Source organism: Eschrichtius robustus, chromosome 10, assembly GCF_028021215.1.
Source record: "Eschrichtius robustus isolate mEscRob2 chromosome 10, mEscRob2.pri, whole genome shotgun sequence".
In the NCBI taxonomy this organism is placed as follows: domain Eukaryota; kingdom Metazoa; phylum Chordata; class Mammalia; order Artiodactyla; family Eschrichtiidae; genus Eschrichtius; species Eschrichtius robustus.
The window spans coordinates 21,698,078-21,717,309 of record NC_090833.1 but is presented as its reverse complement, the minus strand read 5'-3'; the positions used below and the strand labels follow the sequence as shown (position 1 = coordinate 21,717,309).

At 45.4% G+C, this 19,232-nt stretch overlaps 1 protein-coding gene across 2 annotated transcripts in view; it reads right to left on the bottom strand.

The window, feature by feature from the left end:
* SUSD1 (sushi domain containing 1) overlaps nt 1-15,750 on the bottom strand; it is a 136,028-nt gene extending 120,278 nt beyond the window's left edge. The window contains exons 1-3 of one of the 2 annotated variants that reach the window (XM_068552905.1): nt 15,665-15,750; nt 4,342-4,455; nt 1,518-1,673 (exon numbers count right to left, since the gene is read on the bottom strand). In XM_068552905.1, the coding sequence (XP_068409006.1) occupies nt 1,518-1,673; nt 4,342-4,393 (208 nt within the window). In that variant the 5' untranslated portion in view covers nt 4,394-4,455; nt 15,665-15,750. The remainder of the gene's footprint in view (nt 1-1,517; nt 1,674-4,341; nt 4,456-15,664) is intronic. The other variant, XM_068552904.1, reaches the window with a different exon arrangement.
* Nucleotides 15,751-19,232: the final 3,482 nt, after the last annotated feature.

Here is a 19,232-nt window from a genome sequence, read left to right as displayed (position 1 = left end):
CCTATGACTAACACTTTATACGAAATTAGCTGTCTGCCGTCACCTCCCACTAGCATAGCCTTGGCACATAGGAAGTGCATGAAAAATGTAAATATATTGAATGAACTGAACACCAGATCATCGTCTTGTAAGGGTTGTTCTGGGTTTTTTTTAATATTTATTTCTTTATTTGGCCGCGCCAGGTCTTAGTTGTGGCACACGGGATCTCCGTTGCCCTGAGCAGGATCCTCCTTGCGGCACGTGGGCTCTTAACTGCAGCATGCGGGATCTAGTTCCCTGACCGGGAATCGAACCGGGCCCCCTGAGCTGGGAGCACAGAGTGTTAACCGCTGGACCACCAGTCCCGAGGTTTTTTTTTTTTAATTAGTATCATTTTTTTTTTTTTAAGGCACCTAATTTAATTCTGCAACACTGCACTTCTGCAATCATGTAACAAGTAATTTGCTACCTAAAACAACAAGATATTGTAAAATGTTTTCTTTGAGGGAATGTGTTCACTCATGCCAAGAACAAATCAAATGTTCCCTTTGAGGGATTTTTACCTTGGTACAGGTCAAGAGGGAGAATGAATCGGAGCATCAAAACCTGTGGTTCCTAGTGGGTACAAAGATAAAAAATGCTCTCCTCTCTTTTTTTCTCCCCCAAACCTTTAAATATCACAAAGCTTTTAAGGAGAGTCATTAAGACTATGCAAAGCCATCTTAGAACCAGGAGTTTTTTCCTGTCTTTCCTCTTCATTACTGTTCAAAGATTTTCTTAGAAAACCTAAGAGCTATATTATCATGACGGGCTGTAAACAGAGTTCAGATAATACAGGAGCTACTGAAAATTAGGAGGGTTTTGCCCACCCCTTGTATTTGACCAACATATGCCCAAAATCTGACCTTCAAAGCTACTGAGGTCCTAAAAGCTCGACTTATTCACTCCTCACTCAACTTATTCCTCCAGCAGACAAGCCCACATCTCTAACAGGTGCAGCATGCTGCTGCATCACAGGGCCCACCCCCTGGGCAGTGTGCACAGAGCTGGCGGGTACCAGAGTCACTTCAAGGAAACTGCAGATGGCACACCATCTCGGAGAGCCCCCCCTTGTTGTTTGTTATAAAACTTTTCAAACACACAGAACAAGAAAAAGAATATTACAGTCTCCTCTAGTCCCACCCCTACCCCCAAGATTCAACAAGCGTTCGCATTTTGCCATTTAAAGTACCTTACAGATAAAATAACACTAGATAGTTCATAATAACACCCCTAGGTACTTCAGCATGCAGCTCCCAAAATAAGAATATTATCCTAAATACCCCAGTACAGTTATTCCCTCTAACAAAGGGAACAATAATTCCCTAATATTAACTAATACTTAGTCCAAGTCCAAATTTCCCTCATAGACAAAGGAGAGTCCCTCCCTTAAATCACACTGTGTCCTGTCCCCACCCTCGCCCTCTTCCACATCCCAGGTACCAGGCACCGTCCTGCCATCACCATGTTGCCATCACCGCAGCCCCCTTCCCGAGTACCTGTGCAAAAGGTGCCGTCATTGGGGATGAACGTCTTGTTGTTGTTTGTGGCTCGATATCCTTCTAGGCAAATGCAATAAAAGCCTCCGACTGTATTGTGACAAGATGTGTGGTTCCCACAGACCACAGTGGCTCCGAACTGGCACTCGTTTTTATCTGTTGATACATTGAGACAACGCACAGAAAGGGCTGGCAATCCACACCACGATCAACCACCCAGACTGTTCTCCTGTGTTATGGACTTGAGAATCAATATTCTGTGACAACAGCAGAAAGATCTATTTCCCCAGCCTCTTCTCCTCTCACTATGCTTCTCAGACTGCAGGACACGGGCCCCTCGTAGTCTCGCACCAGCTGTATTACAAAACCACAAGAGAAACCCAACATCTCAATCTGATAGTCCATCTTATTTGAAGCTTGGGAGAAGGGAATGCTTTTTGAACTTCTCCACACTTAAAAAGATCTTGTCATAGGCCTGGGGAAACAAATCCAACAGAATCCCACTTTTCCAGCCCAACCATTCTCTTGCTTTTTTTTTTTTTTAACGAAAACCAGAGTAGGATGATTTTACATCCAATGATTAACTGGAAAATCTGTTACTTCTGAGTTACCAGGAGACACAATGGAATTAGTGCTCAAGCCTCATCCAGGGGCAGGGCTAATATTGAGGCAGGAGCAGCTCCTGCTAACCATCAGTGATCCATGTAAATAATGTAAATCACCCAGTGAGGAGGGGCTGGAACATGGGATGCTTGATGAGACCACAGAACCTGCCCCGAGCATTTCTAAGTCAACAATTTGACCATCAATGTAAAATGAAAGTAAACCTCTCTCCCATCTCTGTCCTCCAGCCCAGGGGTCAGCAAACTTTTTCTGTCAAAGGCCAGTCATAGGTCTCCAATTGCAACTGCTCATCCATACTTTGGAGCACAAAAGCAGTCCCAGACAATCGATAAACAAATTAGCAATGAAAAACAGGTGGCAGTTGAAGTCTGGCCCCCAAGCTCCAGTTTGCTGACTCTGCCCTAGCCTCTACCATCAGAGGAAACTCCTGTGACCAATTTCTTTTGCATCCTTTGAGAGCTGATCTAACCAGCTAGTTTTTTGGCGGGGGGCATATCATCAACTTATGAACTGGAGTTTTCTTGTCTGTTATTTATTGTTTTATTCCACTACTGGTTCCCTCAGAGCAGTTCAGTCGCCTCCCACAATTGCACTCCATTCCTGCTAACTCAAGAGCCAACTCCCCCGCCCCCCGCCAGCCCCACTCAAAATCTGGTGGGGTTTTTCTTTTTTCATTTTTCTTATATTATCTTTTTTAAAATTTAATTAAACCTGGAACACTATTCATCATTAAAACCGTCTGTGGTAAGATCTGCATGAGAGCTCAGACTAGCAGAACAGACCCTCAAGGCATTGCCAGGCCAAGTGTCCAATCAGCCCAGCTTACTGAGCAGGGCACGGGAGTTTCAGATTCATGTCCACCTGTGCATAAGATGGAATATTCCTGTCCTTTGCCATTGTTTCTGAGGCGTATCTCCCCTGCAGACTTCATCAGAAGGGACATCTGTGTTTGTATGGGATTCTAGAATTCTTAGGTCCCTAGACGTAATACCATGTTATAGCACCTCTGGCACACCTATGATCTTACCTGTAACCTACGGCATGGTCTCATCAGGCCAAGTACTGGGATATGCAGTGTCTAGTGTTTGGGAGCAAGTACCACATAAATTAATAAAGCCCCCTCCACCCATTCAGAGAAGTTTCTATTGTTCAGAAGTCAAAGAATAATCAAGATTGCAGTGAGCTTTCATGAAAGGAGGACTTCAGTAGGGGAAGGAGTAGAAAAGGCTTGTCCGTGCTCCCCAATCCCAACTTCATTTCCAAGCACCTGCTCGTAAGCAGTGGGGGAAGAATCTTATGGGCAGAATTCTAAAGAGAGAAGGGTCAAGAAGGCCCAACTCCAGCCTGCAGGAACGGGCAATGGTGTGTGATTGTGAAAACGTGTACCTGTGAAGTAGAAGATGACTTTTTTAACTCAGGACTTAATTGCCATTTTTCTTTAGGGAGGAAAAACAAAACAAAACAAAAACAAAGATACCACAACAAGGCCGTATATACTGTCAATCCACAGCTACAAGGCAAATCTATCCATATTTTTACTGCAGGTAACATGGTTGCTGGCAGGAAACTGTGATTATCTTAACATTCACTACTACAAAGTTACTATGAAACTCTCCCTCTCTCTGAATGGGGCTTGAACCTGGGTATTGTCTGACTCTCATGGCATGGTGAATGCTATGAGACAAAAAATTATCCCAGATGTTTCTAGCCTAAAGGTCTCTGTATTTCTTTAGGTCATCCAAGACCCTAAAGGGTCACAACTACAAAAAATTTGGAGGATGGATTCTGGTAGACATGAGACTCAAAGCAACAGTATTTCACCAATCAGCCAAAAAGTTGGCAACTGTGTTTTGTTTTTCCCCATGGTACTAAATAGTTTCCTATCAAAACAACTAGAGAAATTAAAAAATGCAATACTCACTCGAGTTAAGTTAAACAGATTTCAAATCTGTGTTAGGTCAGAGAGTTTCCAGAGATTCAAGTTCAATGACCTCTAACATGAGGGATAATTCCTTGGAAACGCTAGAGAAAGGATACATCTCAACACTAAAACAAAGACTTATTATAATTGACAAAACTTCTTGTAATAAAAACACATGAACAAAATAATGTTTTCCTCCCAAGGACATCAACTCTTTAACTCTAGAGAATCTTGTTTCTTGACTCAACTTTTCAACTTAACCCAGGATTCAGAACTTACCAATACACTGAGTCCTCCCATTGCCCACAAATCCGTATTTGCAAACACACATCTTCTTCCCTCCTCTTTGCAAGCAGGTAGCATGTTCATGGCAAGTGGCACAGACATCTAAAGCTGAATCATAAATTATATATATCAGGAAAAGAACATTTCAATCACCTACTCTAGGTGAGTCACATTTTGGGTAATAAACAGTTAAAATGGAGAACCAAAATTTGAATACCAAAATTATGAAGGGTAGACCTTACCCCATCCTTAGAAACCTGCAGTGGTTACCCATTGCCCATGGAGTAAAGTGCAAATCCCTCTACCTGGCAATCAAGGCTCTTATCCGTCTAACCCCAGACTAACTCCTGCAGCCTCACTGCTCCCAAACCCAAATACACACAGTGTTCTCCAGGCAAGAGGCCAACTACTCTTTCCCATACATACATGCTAGCCACTGTCTTTTGTCATGCCATAGTCACGATGTTCCCTTCGTCTAGAATGCCTATCTTTCCTTCTCTGTCCAACTAGCACCTATTCTTATTTCAAGACCCAGTTTAATCATCACACTCTCCCTGAGGTCTTCCACATTCCTCCATTCTTGAGGAAAATTAAATCTTCCTCTGTGCTCCCCTAACACTTGTACATTTCCATATCAACCATATTAATTTGTCAGTATATTCTATTCCACCTCTGTCTTCCCAGCTTGCTATTATGAACGAGCTTCTCAAGGACAGGGATTATGTCATTTGCCCATACATCATTATGGCATAGTATAAACATTCAGTGTATTTTTATTGACCAACTGGATAAAGGAAACTGCAGTCCTACTGCCTACAACTTAAAAAGCAAATGGAAGGGAGAAGAACTCATCTATTGCCCTATCCATTTTCCTTTTAGGGAAACAGTGGTGAATGGGTTTAAAATGTCAGTGAGGTAACAGCCAGCTCCCAGCAGGATGACCAGATCCCAATTATTTAGATAAGCAGCAAAAATGTTTGGGGCTAAAATTCCTGAAACATTCAAATCTACCAGATGGTGATACATGGCCCAAGATCAAACAAGAATTTCTACCCGAGGCTATGTGGGATACTGTGTTGCACTCCCAGTGTCTGTAATATCAGGAGTGGCCTAGTAAGGAGAACATATCAGCATGGAATTTCATCTTAGTCTTGGCCCCATTACCACCCAGGTAATAAAGACTTAGCTCTCCGGCCGCTCTAGGCATGAAACCAACTGAGAAAGGGATATATATAAATTCTCTTAACGACGCTTGCTTTTTTTTTTTAAACAAAATATAACACAAAAGTGAGACAAGCCATGCTTATCACTAATACTAAATTAACCATAGGATATTTACAAAATTTATTATATCCCAGACCATAAAGAAAAATGCAACAAGCTTCAAAAAAGTAGAAATTATAGAGGTCATACTGACTACCATGTAATAATGTAATAAAACTACACAATAAAACATAAGACTTGCATTCCCAAAAGAAAACCTACTTGGAAACTACAGAACACTCTCCTAAATAATTCTTGGGGCAAAGAGGATATCAACATTGAAATGTTTAATACCGGACATAAAAGCTTATCTACACCAGAAAATCTGAGTTTGACATGTTTTTATATTTTAAAAGAGAGAAAGAAAAGCAGGCAGCTGGGGGGATGGGGGAAACTAAAATTTTAATACAAGAAGCTTGAAAAAAAGGAAAAAACAAAACAGGGGTTTATGAGGGGGGTGGTTAGGACTCAGCAAAGATTAAAAAGATGTTAAAGAATTAGAAAATATATTCAAATTCATTGGAAAAACAAAAAACTTTTGCCAAAGTCAGTGCATCATAAAGACCAGTAGTCAAAACTCAAGACCAGTGAAGGAAAAAAGGGTATATACAAACATACAACATTAGGAATAAGAAAGAGCTTGTAACAAAAAATACATAACAATTTCTTTTAAATTACAAATTAAAGACTTCCAGTTAAACACAGCAGATTTAATACACTAGCAACCCTCACCCAAAAATTTAAAAATGAAATCAAGGACCAGAAAGGTACAAACCCTGGGAGAGAAGATGACAGCAGACAAGGATGTTGACAATATTTCAGAAGATGAAAGAGATGGACATATGGGAACTGCCTGAGAGGAAGAAGTAAAAGCCAAGGAAGGAAGGAAGGAAGGAAAGGAAGGAAGGAAGGGAGGGAGGGAGGGAGGGGAAATTAAAATAAAATTTAAAACGTAAATAAAAGCCAACTTGAAAGGCTCAGGAATGGAGTCACTTAGCACCCCAGAAGACAAGCATAAAGGGTAGGGGCTGAGAGTTAAGGAACAAGTTGAAAATATGGAGGAGTAGTTAGATGCTCAGATCCCCTAACTCACCATGGCATAAGATGGAGTTTTACAACCTGGAGAAAACAGACCAGGAAGGCTCCTGATTATAGGGGCAACAGACAGAGCTGAAGGGAGAATGGGTCCCCATACTAAATGTCCACCAATATGGGGTAAATCTATTTAACCATTTTAACATTTTAATACACAACATTTTAAAACAGTACCATAAGGACACTGTCAATCCATAATCACATGCAACCAAAATCCTGGAAATATCTTCTAAATAATGGGTCCTGGGTCACCTCCACAAACCCAGCTGTGGTCAACCATATAATGATGAACACTCACCCCAGCGTGTGTGGGTAGTACAATAATAGATATAAACACTAAACTTTTTTTTTTGAAGTATAGTTGATTTACAGTATTATGTTAGTTTCAGGTGTACAGCAAAGTGATTCGGTTATACATATATATGTATGTATCTGTATTGTTTTTTTCTATTGATACAAACACTATACTAATGAAATAAACAATAAAATGATGTTTGATTTTTTTCCTATATGGAATATTTATCTTTATAAAGATGGCAGCATTTTTATATCCATCCAGTTCCAGAAACTTACATTAGATAGAAAATGATTACTTAATGTAACTGTTGAGAGAATCTAATAAACATGAAATATTAAGAAGCAGAGTAGTACCACCCACAGGCTCTGATCTTGTTAAAGCACAGGCTCTGATTGAGTTGGTCTGGGGTAAGACCCTATATTTTGCATTTCTAACAAGCTGCCATGTGGACTACATTTTGAGTAGCAGGGATTCAAGGGCCCCTGAAGTCCTTTCCCTCTAATGTTCTGACACTTCATTCTTAGGGTACCTGTTTTAATGATCCATTAGGAATAATTTAGCATAAGTGTAGCCCCAAGGACAGTACCTGTCATGTTTGGCTCAATAAATGTTTGTTTCCCATACTGGCGAAAAAGACAAGATGTGTGCCAGTCTACCAAAGGCTTCCCAGACCACCCGCAGAAGAGAAAGTGGTTTCCAGAGGTAGAGGGACCTCAGCTGAAGCTTCCTGTTCAGCCATGACTAGCCCAGTCTGCAGGGCCTAGTAGGGAGGTCCTCTGAGTTCTAATTGCTTGAGGGACAAAGTTGTCTTCTGGGGAAAAAAAAGTGGGTGGGTAGGAAGCACAACCTCAATACAAGGAAAAGGGGCTTCCCTGGTGGCGCAGTGGTTGAGAATCTGCCTGATAATGCAGGGCACACGGGTTCGTGCCCTGGTCCGGGAAGATCCCACACGCTGCGGAGCAACTAGGCCCGTGAGCCACAACTACTGAGCCTGCGCGTCTAGAGCTTGTGCTCCGCAACAAGAGAGGCCACGACAGTGAGAGGCCCGCGCACCGTGATGAAGAGTGGCCCCCGCTCGCCACAACTAGAGAAAGCCCTTGCACAGAAACGAAGACCCAACACAGCCAAAAATAAATAAATAAATAAATAATAAATTTAAAAAAAAAAATGCAAGGAAAGGCAGGGTATGGGGTGGGGTTGGGGGCTGCTTCTGACCACACAATAGTGTCCATTGGTCCAAAGCTCAGTTAAGAATCACTGGAGGGCTTCCCTGGTGGCGCAGTGGTTGAGAGTCTGCCTGCCGATGCAGGGGACACGGGTTCGAGCCCTGGTCCAGGAAGATCCCACATGCCGTGGAGCAACTAAGCCCGTGCGCCACAACTACTGAGCCTGCGCATCTGGAGCTGTGCTCCGCAACGAGAGGCCGCGACAGTGAGAGGCCCGCGCACCGCGATGAAGAGTGGCTCCCGCTCGCCACAACTGGAGAAAGCCCTCACAGAAACGAAGAACCAACACAGCCAAAAATAAAGAAAGAAAGAAAGAAAGAAAGAAAGAATCGCTGGAGAAGAGCATAAATGTATACAACTAGTCTACAAAAGCAATTTTGCAGCAATGTTAAATTTTGCAGACATTGATTACATATTTATTCCTTTCTAGTTTATAGTTTTTTACTGCTACATAATGAATTACTCCAAAACTTAGCAACTTAAAACAACAATAAACATCTGTTGTCCCTCTCTCTCTCTCTCTCTCTCTCACACACACACACACACACACACACAAACACACAAACACACAGACTCACTGGAGACAGAGTAACCAATTCAACCCAGTTTTAATACTGAAAGTCCCCTGTCCCAGGAAACCCCTCGGTTCGGTGCAAACCAAGACAGCTGATCATCCTACTTGGAGATCTTGTTAAAACAGAATCCCCAGAGAGTTTGATTCAGTAGGTGTGGGTGGGGCCTGGAAATCTGCATTTCTAAGAAGCTCCCAGATGCACCACAGTACTAGCAACACTGAAAGTCTCCCTCAATCTCAAGGACTTGCGTCAGAATCCTGGGGGAAGAAAAGCTAATACCGAAGACATCTTTCACCAAGTCTAGACTGAGGCACAGCATAGCTATGGGACCAACGTGACAGAGAGAATAACCCAATGGGGAAGAATTTTCCAGGCCTGTGTCAAGACCACTGTGCCTTCCGTATAACCTGGGGGTGGGAACTGTGTCAGGCAGCAGCTTCACATCCATGTCAAGGATGACTTGACTTCTGTCTTCAGCAGATTCTGCTCAGGAGAGCAGAGGGGTAGCTGCCACACAGTAACTGAGGGGACTACTACAGGGGCGAGGGATCCCCCTCTTCCCCTTGCCCTAGGGATGCCTAGAATTACTGGCAGAGAAACAGGAGAGTGCGGACTCCAAAAATCTAGGAGGAAAAGCCTGACAAGTACTCTTTGTTACTATTATTGTGTCCCCCAGCTGAGGGTTGCCACCCTAGATTCACTTCCTTTCTCTACCCTGTAGTGACTAAGCCAGCTAAAACCACATCCAACAATGAGAGGACCAGACAGGTTTTGGTGTCTCAACCTCAGTTGGAGTCTTGTCTCTTGCTCCCTAATTATGTGATCGGAGGCAAATGAAACTGTCAGAGCTCTGGTTTTAATCTGTAAGACGGAGATCGTGTTGCGAAGATTAAATGAGAAATATAAATGCTGTATGAGCTCAAAGCACTAGACAAAGAGCTAATTTACATGAATATTTATGTCTCTTTCCATAGATATTGTTATTGTTGTTAGAAACAAGTCATGCATGATGCAGTGCCTGGTAGGAGACACACTGGTTCAGAGCAGGGTTGAGAGAGAGAGATCACTTGGGCTGCAATCCTAGCTTGGCCACTTGCTAGCTGGGTAATCCTTGATAATCTCTGTGCCTCAGTTTCCTGTAAATCTGTAATATGAGGATGATAATAAACCTACCTCGTATGGTTGTTTTGAGGATTAAAGAGTAAATGAGTTAATACGCATAAAGCAATTAGAATGTGAGACATTATTAATACAACCACTCAACAGCTCTTTGTTAATGAGTAAATGAAGGTACTAACAGCTAGCCAGCTCCCAACTATACTAATGAAGAGAGTGATGGAGAGCTGCATTGATGCAAAAACCCAAAGCAACATCGCTGTGTGGACAGATGCCCAACTATGCATGGGGCTGATATTGTGGGAACCATAATACCTTCATTTCCATGATCACTCCCTGCTTCCTCCACATCCTCCCAGCCTTCTGGGTCATACCTGACTCAGAAGTTGGAAATTCAGCTTCCTCACCCTTTCAGCCCTGCTCACCCCTCCCTCCCCTCCCCCGCACACCACGTAAACCTCCTTGACATCCGTCCGGATGGAGTGGAGGCTGCCAGCCTGAGACTGCTCCTCTCGCTCTGTATTTCAATACTCAAGCAACAAGTTACATGCACTCTTGAAATAACAGCAGCTGAACTGTGAGAAAACAGTGAAGAGATTTTGTCCACTGTCAAGGGAAGAAGGAAGTGTTAAAAGCACAAATAGATTGCTTGAATTCAAATCTTAATCTCATCCCCAGCCATTCACGGTCAGACCAAACAAGCCCACTGCACAACCTTCCTGAGATCCTGTCTCTCAAACTCGTGGAGACATGTGGAAACAGATCCAATGACCTGAGGAAATAAGCAAAGGGGCACAAAGCTCAGTAAGAGAAAGTATTCCCAAGTCTTCTGCAATACTATGGAAAATTGCATGGCTTGTAAGAGACGGCATCGAATTCCAGAGACAGAAGGAACCTGAGAGACCTCCTCTCCAACATCCCTCACAGAAGAAAACAAAAACAAAAACATAGCCTGTGCTTTAAAAATCCGCCAAAGGACTTCCCTGGTGGTCCAGTGGTAAAGAATCCGCCTTCCAGTGCAGGGGACGCGGGTTCCATCCTTGGTCGGGGAACTAAGATCCCACATGCAGTGGGGCAACTAAGCCTGTGCCACAACTACTGAGCCTGCGTGCCACAACTAGAGAGAAGCCCACGCGCCGCAACGAGGAGCCTGCGCCACAACGAAAGATCCCGCATGCCGCAACTGACACGATGCATCCAAAAAGAAAATAAATAAATAAATAAATAAAATATTTTTAAAATAAAATAAAAATCTGCCAAGACAGAGAGCACTCTACTCTTTCAAGCAATATAATCCTTGTGGGGCAATGGGACCCATCATCCAGTCCCCTTCTCCTCCCCAACCCAGGGCTGCCATCCCCCATCAGGAACCCAGAACATTTCCTTGTGTAAAACGGTTATCAGCCCACAGCTGCTTTTGCTCTTTTGCCCTCTTCTGACCATTGTCCTGTTTGACCAAGACCAACTTGCAGAGGGGGTCCCACACCTGGCCTCCAGACTAGGAACCAACCCATGCCGAGTAGCCCAGTGTCGATGCTTTTGAGCTCTGAGCAAAGCAGCCACACCCTAGGTTTATGTCCTGAATGTCACACGTGAACAGGCTGCCTCACATTCTCGAGCAAGCTGAATACCTTTTTTTTTTTAAGATCCATGCAATTCAACTCCCCTGTCTCCTCTGCAGAGCTAAGGCCAATAGGCCTCTTGCCACCTTTGGCTGCAGAGACCTAGGAGCCCATTTTAGGATTTGACCAGAAGCTGAGGATGTGCCCAGGGCCAAGTCCTTGGAGGGGGAACACAGGCCATGGTGGGGATCGTCTTCACTGGCTCTAATCCTGCTCCAGTATTTTGAGCAACTGTAAGTCACTCCAAAACCACGCACCCGCTCCGTTTCCCCTCTTGCCTCCTCTTCCTCACTCTGAACAGGGAGTACGCTGCTGTGATTCATGATGACGGAGTGAAGACCAAGCCCACGGAACGCACGATTCAGGAAGTCAGGTGCACTTTACACAGTAACAACTTCCCCAACCCTCTCCACCATCGCTCCCCAAGCCTCTCAAGGCCTCTGCCCACCCTCTGCCCACCCTCTGGCCTTCCCAAACCCCAGCCACTCCCAGACTCAGAGCAAAGCCAGGAAAAGTTTAAGAAACAGGACTGACTGGTTCCAGCCCTCCTGGCCCATTCCTAACCTCTCTGTTCCCCTAGGGCTTGGCACCGTGCCCGCCCACCAACACCCTCCTGCTCTACCAACTATCACTTCACACTCAGGCCACCTGACTTTGGCTCCTCCACTCTCTCCTCCCTGAAAACGTCTTGGATAACAATTAAATGTAATTCAGCAATGTTACCGTGAGACACTGAATATACAAATGGACAACCCCAGACCACACATAAAAATAGAACTCTGACCCACAATCTGCAGCCATCGGTCTAGGAAGTCAAACCACAACTTCTGTAGCAATAAGTCCTAAGTGGTCAGGATTTAATCAATATTGGACAGCTTCCATAATTTTTGCCCACGCTTCAAACTGAGGACCAATCAGAGAAAGCCAAATACACTCCCCTAACCAATCACACGAGATACCTGCTGTCAGAGAGAAGCTATCTCCAGCTTTCTCATGGCAACATCCTCCAACCAACTCGGGCATACCTGAAACCTTCCTTTCTGTTCCACTGTAAAGTTTTTACACTCCCCGGCCTGCCTGTGAGTCTCTGACAAATGTAAATGATGATCGCTGACTCTTTTGCTAGAGCAAGCTCTGAATGAACAGCCTTTGCCTGTTCTCATTTGAGTGGTCTTCGTTTATTTCCATACCAGATTCCTAATACAAGCCACAGTCCCTACTCACAAGGAGCTCTTAGTCTAGTAAACAATTACATTGCAATATGGTGTAAGTGTATAGAGCAAGGGTACCTTATAAATACGTATGTATATAAGTAAGTGTGTAGTGGCCCATGTAATACGGTACAGAGGGGCTTCCAGGAGGGAGGACAATTGGGCTGCTTTTGAAAAATGAACAGCACTAAGTAGCTAGCTGTGGGGGAAGGGAAGAGTTGTTCTCCATTCTTCTTCCCTCCCCTCTCCCTATCGAGCTTTCCCACTTGTAGACCAACTTTGCTTTTTGACCTGCTCCAATAAATATCTCCTTTATTTTTCCATTTTCAGTTTCTCCCTCTACCCAATAATTCCCCTCATTCGTGCCAGAGTCTGCTTTACCACTGCCCCCAGCAAAAAAATTTCTTGCACTGACCTGGCCAGCCCAACTGAATGCTATCTTCTCTTTCCTTCTATCTTCTTTAAAGAATACCTACTCTGCAGCCAAAGTCCTGCACTCACTTGAGCCCTCTGCATCTGGCTCTCACCTTCACTGCTCTGCTAGCTCTGGCTTCCACTGACAGAGTCACCACATCCAAAGCCTTGTTCTCAGTCTCCACTCACTTGGCTCCCCTTCCCCTGGTTTCCTTGATGCTCTACTAGCCCGGTCTTCCTCCGATCTATGTGGCCACTGCTCCTTCTCCTCCATGTGCATCTACCATCTGAACTTAGTCTTTCCAGGAATCTGTCCTTGGTCCTCTTACTCTTATCAACCTCAAGGCTTCAAGCGACCATCGAGTCTCCAACATTTGCACACACTTACTGTCCACAGTCTCAACTCCCTGTTGGTTTCATCTCTCCAAAAGTCCTAGCATTACCTCGAATTCAGGATCTCCAAAACAACTAGGCATCTTTCTTCCAAAATCTTTTTTTCTCCTCCCATAGACCCACATACCCAAGTCACCCAGTCCTAAACCCTTAGTGTTCCATCTTCCCTCTGCTGTTCCCTTGCACCTTAACATCTGTCACTAAGTCCTTCCAGTTCCCTTTCCACCTTATCACCTACATGCAGTCCTCATCTCCCGCTGTCATGACTGTGGGGCCAGTCTTCTGGCCTCAGAACTTCTAGAACAGATATTACAACTTCCTCAATGGCCCTAAGCATCCAGTCAGTTCCCACATTGACCACTGCAAGGAAACCTGCCCTTAATCAAACCAGGTTCTACACGGTTGTAAATGATGGGAAAATGTCTGCGTAAGGAGAGGAGGCTCAACCAGGCAACCCCGGCTTCCATTTCCCAAAATTCACCCCACAGCCATTAAGCAGTTGCAGATGGATGGCCTTAGGTAGTTACTTTGTTCAAGCATCTCAGGCCAGCAAGCCAATGGGACCCCAGTGGACAGTTTCCTAGGCTACAGTCTTAACACAAAGATTCTGAAATAGGCTCCAAGCATCTGCAAGCTTTTATGCACACTGCCGTGGGAGACCAAGTTAGAGAAGGAAGCTAGAAAGCCCACCAGAGCATCTGATGTATTAAAATGGCCACTCCAGAAGGTCTGGCTGTCAAGAAAAACACCGTCCAGTGATGGTAAAAGTCCCAAGGTAAAGAGAATTGAGGGGAACAGGAGTCTGAGCCACAAAGTCCCCTCATACCTCCTTACATAGAATTTGCCATCCACTACAGGAGTGTTTCATTTTATGAGGGAAGCTAGAAGCTTTTCTTATACCAGTTTTTACATCACTCCCTGTACTAAAAGCTGCAGTGATTTCCAATGGCTACTCACTGCCCAGGAACAACTAAGTCTAAATGCCTTGGTCTGCCAATCACAACACTCTGCCTTCTGGTTAAATCCAATCTGCTTTTCTGCCCCTATTTCCCACGCACCTCCTACACACCAGTCAAACTGAAACACAGCCCCCATGCTTTCGTGCCTTCGTGTGGTTCCTCACCTTGTCCCCCTCCACCTGGAATTCATTCATTCTACACATATTTGTGAAGAGCTGACTGTGCCCTCTGCTATGAGTTGGGATGCCTTTTCCTCCTCTTCCCATATCCAAATATTACCAATCGTTGTTGGCCCAGTTCAAAGGTCACCTCATCCATGAGGCCACCAGATTCCCTTGGTCAGAAATGGTCTTTCCCTCCTCTGACCACCCACCTCTTCAGAGCACTGATGGCGTTCTGCCTTTATTACAGTTATTTGAGTAAATGCCACCTCCCCTCCATGTCTGAATCCTCTGCGTAACTCGTACCACGTTCAACACCGCGTTCTGCAAGGGGAATAAAAACTACTCCAACTGCCTAGAAATGGCTTATTTGCTTGTCTGTCTTCTGCAGAATATGAGCTCAGTGAGGACCAGCACAGGACCTCACATCCTTCACAGGGAAACTATTCAAGGACCAGTCATCTGTTGAATGAATGGCTTAATGACTGCTTTATTCCCATAAACTTCCTTACACTTCTTCCTCACCGCATTAGCATCTGGTTCTTCATCAAAGGGAAAAAATTAAAAGGTAGAAAGACAACTGCTCCGGGTCAAGAATTCGTCGCAGAAAAGCCACAGCCGGGCCGGAAGCGTGACAGTGCAGGCGGAACGCCCTTCCACGCCCTCGCGCGCCGGGCGCGGCTCTCCTGGGGGGCCCCCCCTCGCTCGCGGCCGGTCCCCACTCGCGCCAGGTCCCCCGGAGGCGCGGGCCGGGCCGCTGCGCACTTGTCTCCCGCAGCCCCGGACCGGGCCGGAGGCGGGGAAGCCCGCCCGGGAGGCCCTCCCGCTTCTCGGAGCCCCGCCCTCCGATCCCCCACCTGCGCCCCGCTACCGGGCTCCGCGCCAGCCCGGCCCAGGGGCGGGGGAGCGTCCGGGGCGCGCCCGGCGTCGTCCGGGCCGCCGCTCCCCGCTCCCGCGCCGCGCCTGCTCCCCGCCTGCACTCACCGTCCGCGCCCGGCGTCCGGGGCACGCCGAGGGCCAGGCTGAGCAGCGGCAGGAGCGGCAGCAGGCGCCCAGGCGGGAAGCCGGCGCCCCGGGGCCCCCGGGCCATGCCGCCGCCGCCGCCGCCGCCGCCGCCTCCCTCCCGGCGCGCCCGCGACTCCTCCTGCGGCCCCAAGGCGCCGAGATAAGGCGGCGGGCGCCCCGGGGAGGGGGCCGGGCGGGCCGCTTCCGGCGCCAAGCTAGGGAGCTGAGGGCTCCGCGGGGTCCCGGGGAGCGGCGGCGGCGGCGGCGCGCGGGCCCTTCCTCCCCGCCAGGCCCGCGCGCCGGGGGGGACGCTCGTTCAGCCACTCGCGGCTTCACCTGGCCGTGCCCCCTGTTGCGCGCCGGGCACGCGGGGGGCCCGGGGACACGCTGCGGGTCCGGCTTAGTGACACAGCTGAACGTAGAGTCCCGGACTGTGCCAGAAGGAAACGTCCCCCGTGCTCTAAGCGTGTGGAACGATCGCGGGATCCAAGGCGGTCGGGAGCTCAGGGAGGCACCCCCGGGGTGGCAAAGAAGAGGGGTGAGGGGCAGAAGGAGCGGGAATCTTCCAGGAGCTGAAAGCGAGCCGGGTGAGGTGGCTGGAGCTCCAAAGGCGAGAAGCCGCCGGCCCAGGCCACCTAGAGGCGACAGGCTAGACCAGGCGACAAGACCGTCTGGGGCGTGAGAGCTGGCAGGACTTCCTGCTGCTCCGAGGACACTCAGCTTGGGGCGTCAGGGAGGCTTCAGGAAGAAGTAAGCGAAGACCTGAGAGTGAGAAGGGCGCGGGAGAGGAATCTAAGCGGTGAGAGGCGTGGGCAAAGAGACAGACTAGAGAGTGTATTCTAGCAATGGCGAGCAGGACCGCCTCAGATTGGAACGGAAGGCTGGAGAGCGGCAGTGAGCTGCGGAAATAAAGAAGACTTCATAAACCAAGTCAAGGAGGTTGCTCAGAAGCTGTCACGGGGTTTTCAGCAGCGCGACCTCATCAGGAAAGGCTCCCAGGGTCGCCTCTGTGGGATTGGGATTGGGTCTGAGGAGGCAGGGAGACTGCCTGCAGCTGCTTCAGGGTTCCAGACAAGAGAGGACACGTCCAGGAGCAGGGCATTGACAATGAGTGTGGAGAGAAGTGGCAAATGACAGTGGTATTGGGTGGAATCCACTGGATTTTATGGCCAGTGGACTGTGGTGGACAAGGAAAGAGAAATTACAGATGTCACCGAAACTTTTGGTTTGGGCAACTGGGTTGATGGTGGCAGGAGTCACTGAGACAGAAACACAAAGGGAATTGTGGCAAGTTAGGGTAGAGAGGCTGCAGGGGGAGAAAAAATAAGTTCCAGGTTGAAGGCTTTCAGCTCAGGATGTCTGTAGGGCTCCCCAAGAGCAGAGCCCCCCACTCCTTCACCCATATCCTCACTTGCTTTCTCTCTGTGCCTTGAGCCCACTCTAACCCTAACCACCCATGCACACGCCCATATAAGGGCTCAACTTGTTGTGCAGCCTTAAAAAGAAGTCGTTAAAAATACACTTCCTAGGCCCTTTTGCAGCAGGCTTTCTTGCTAATTATTTTTTGCTCAGCAAAGATAAGAGCCTGCTTTGGGGAGTAGGAGATGGACAGTGCAAGTACTGCAAACTATCTCCTATTATTTAGACAGTTTCTTTGTTAAGCTCCGCTCTCCATGAACTTTGAAATCATGTCACTGTCTCAACAAAAATACATTCAAGACATTTTTAAGCCAACCTATACCTCTCCTTCTCTGCCATGCTCCCCTGAAAAATAAATAAGTTTAAATACATTTGTGTATATATGTGTATAAGTTTTTTTTTTTTTAATTGGTGATGTCAGGGAAAAATATCCAAAACTTGGAAATGGGCAAAAGAGATTACTGGGTGTCTTTTCAGTGGGGTGCTGGGTGCTGTGTAGTAGCCCTTCTGGAGGTTGATTCTAGAGGGTTGTGCACCTTTGATGGACTTTCTATTGACTAGGCTATTTATAACTCTGTAGGGGTAAAGTTAACTTGTAGAAAGTTGATGATAATGCAAAAGATTCTTGTCCATAGCAATGCAAGTTAATTTTTCCAGTAGAGATATGGGTGATTTCTGCCAGATAAAAAATAAGATAAACCTAATTAGATTTTGTCTTATGACATAAATCAGTTACCCAGTTTTGCATCTATTAGCAAATTAATTTCTGAAATATATCTAATATATATACATATATATACATATATGTTCTTCAAATTTTCCTTTAAACCTTATTATCTTACTAGTTCTCCTTTAAAGTCAACATCTTGCTGAGTCCCTCATGAATTGTTTAAATAAAATCTTAGATAAGTTTTCATTTTATGTTTGCATGAACCATGTTTTTTAAATTTTAAAAATTTTAAAATACGTTATACTCATATTCTACATTAGATTGTGTGACTTTCATCAGTTCTTTTTATTGGCTCATTTTTTGCTTTCAAACAAATATTTTTTTGCAAAAAAAAAAAAAAAAAAAAAACTACTACATCCTACCCAATGGTGAGTTCATGGAATCACAGAATGAAAAATTATCTCATCAGTATTTGTCACTAGAATTAAAAGAGAATATTGAACCAGTGTTAAATTTGGAGCAATGAGATTATTGCCGAGAAAATATTTAGCTTAAGAAAAATGTTCTTCTTTTAAGAGAGCACGGCCAATACACAAATATCTTCTAAAAGAGAATTTAGAGAGAGCTCTTTTTTTCCATGATATCAAGATTTTAATGACTTCATCTACGAAAAAATTGACTTTTGGTTTCAAGATGGCATCATAAACCCTGAAAGATCTCTCTCCCCTGCTTCCCAAATCCCAGTAAAATGGCCAGAGATACACACATACACACACCCAATTAAGTATGCAGAAGTGCTTTCAAACAGGAGCGAATGCCATCAGTGAACCAAATAGCTTTGAGAATTGCATTGGATTAGATTTGCCACGTGGCCTCCACAAAAATGTCCACTAAAAGAGATGGGAGGTAGGGTAAAAAAAAAAAAATTTAAATACATGTAATTTAAAATTGTTTTAAATTATATGCACACTTCAAGTTACTATTTGTACTTATTAACACAATGTTCAGATTTTTAGGGGTTTTTTGTTTTGTTTTGTTTTGTTTTCTTGGCTGCGCTGTGCGGTATGCGGGATCTTGGTTCCCCCACCAGGGATCAAACCTGCACACCCTGCAGTGGAAGCACAGACTCTTAACCACTGGACTGCCAGGGAAGGCCCTGTGCAGGTTTTATAATATTTTCAGATTTACTCCAGAACCACTATGTAGGAATTGTTGGGGAAAAAATGCATAGTACACTTTTTACCAGTTCAAAGCATTTTATTTTCCTCATCTGTGTACATATTGTTCACTACAATCTGCTTCTTCAGGCTTCGGGCCACCAAATTGCCAGTTTCCTGGCTCTCCAGGAAAATTACCATTTTCCACACTTAAAAAAATAACTTCTAACTTTTTAAAAAGTTTTTTTATAGTAATTTACTCATCAGTGAGCCTTCATGTGATTAGACAAAATATTTAAAA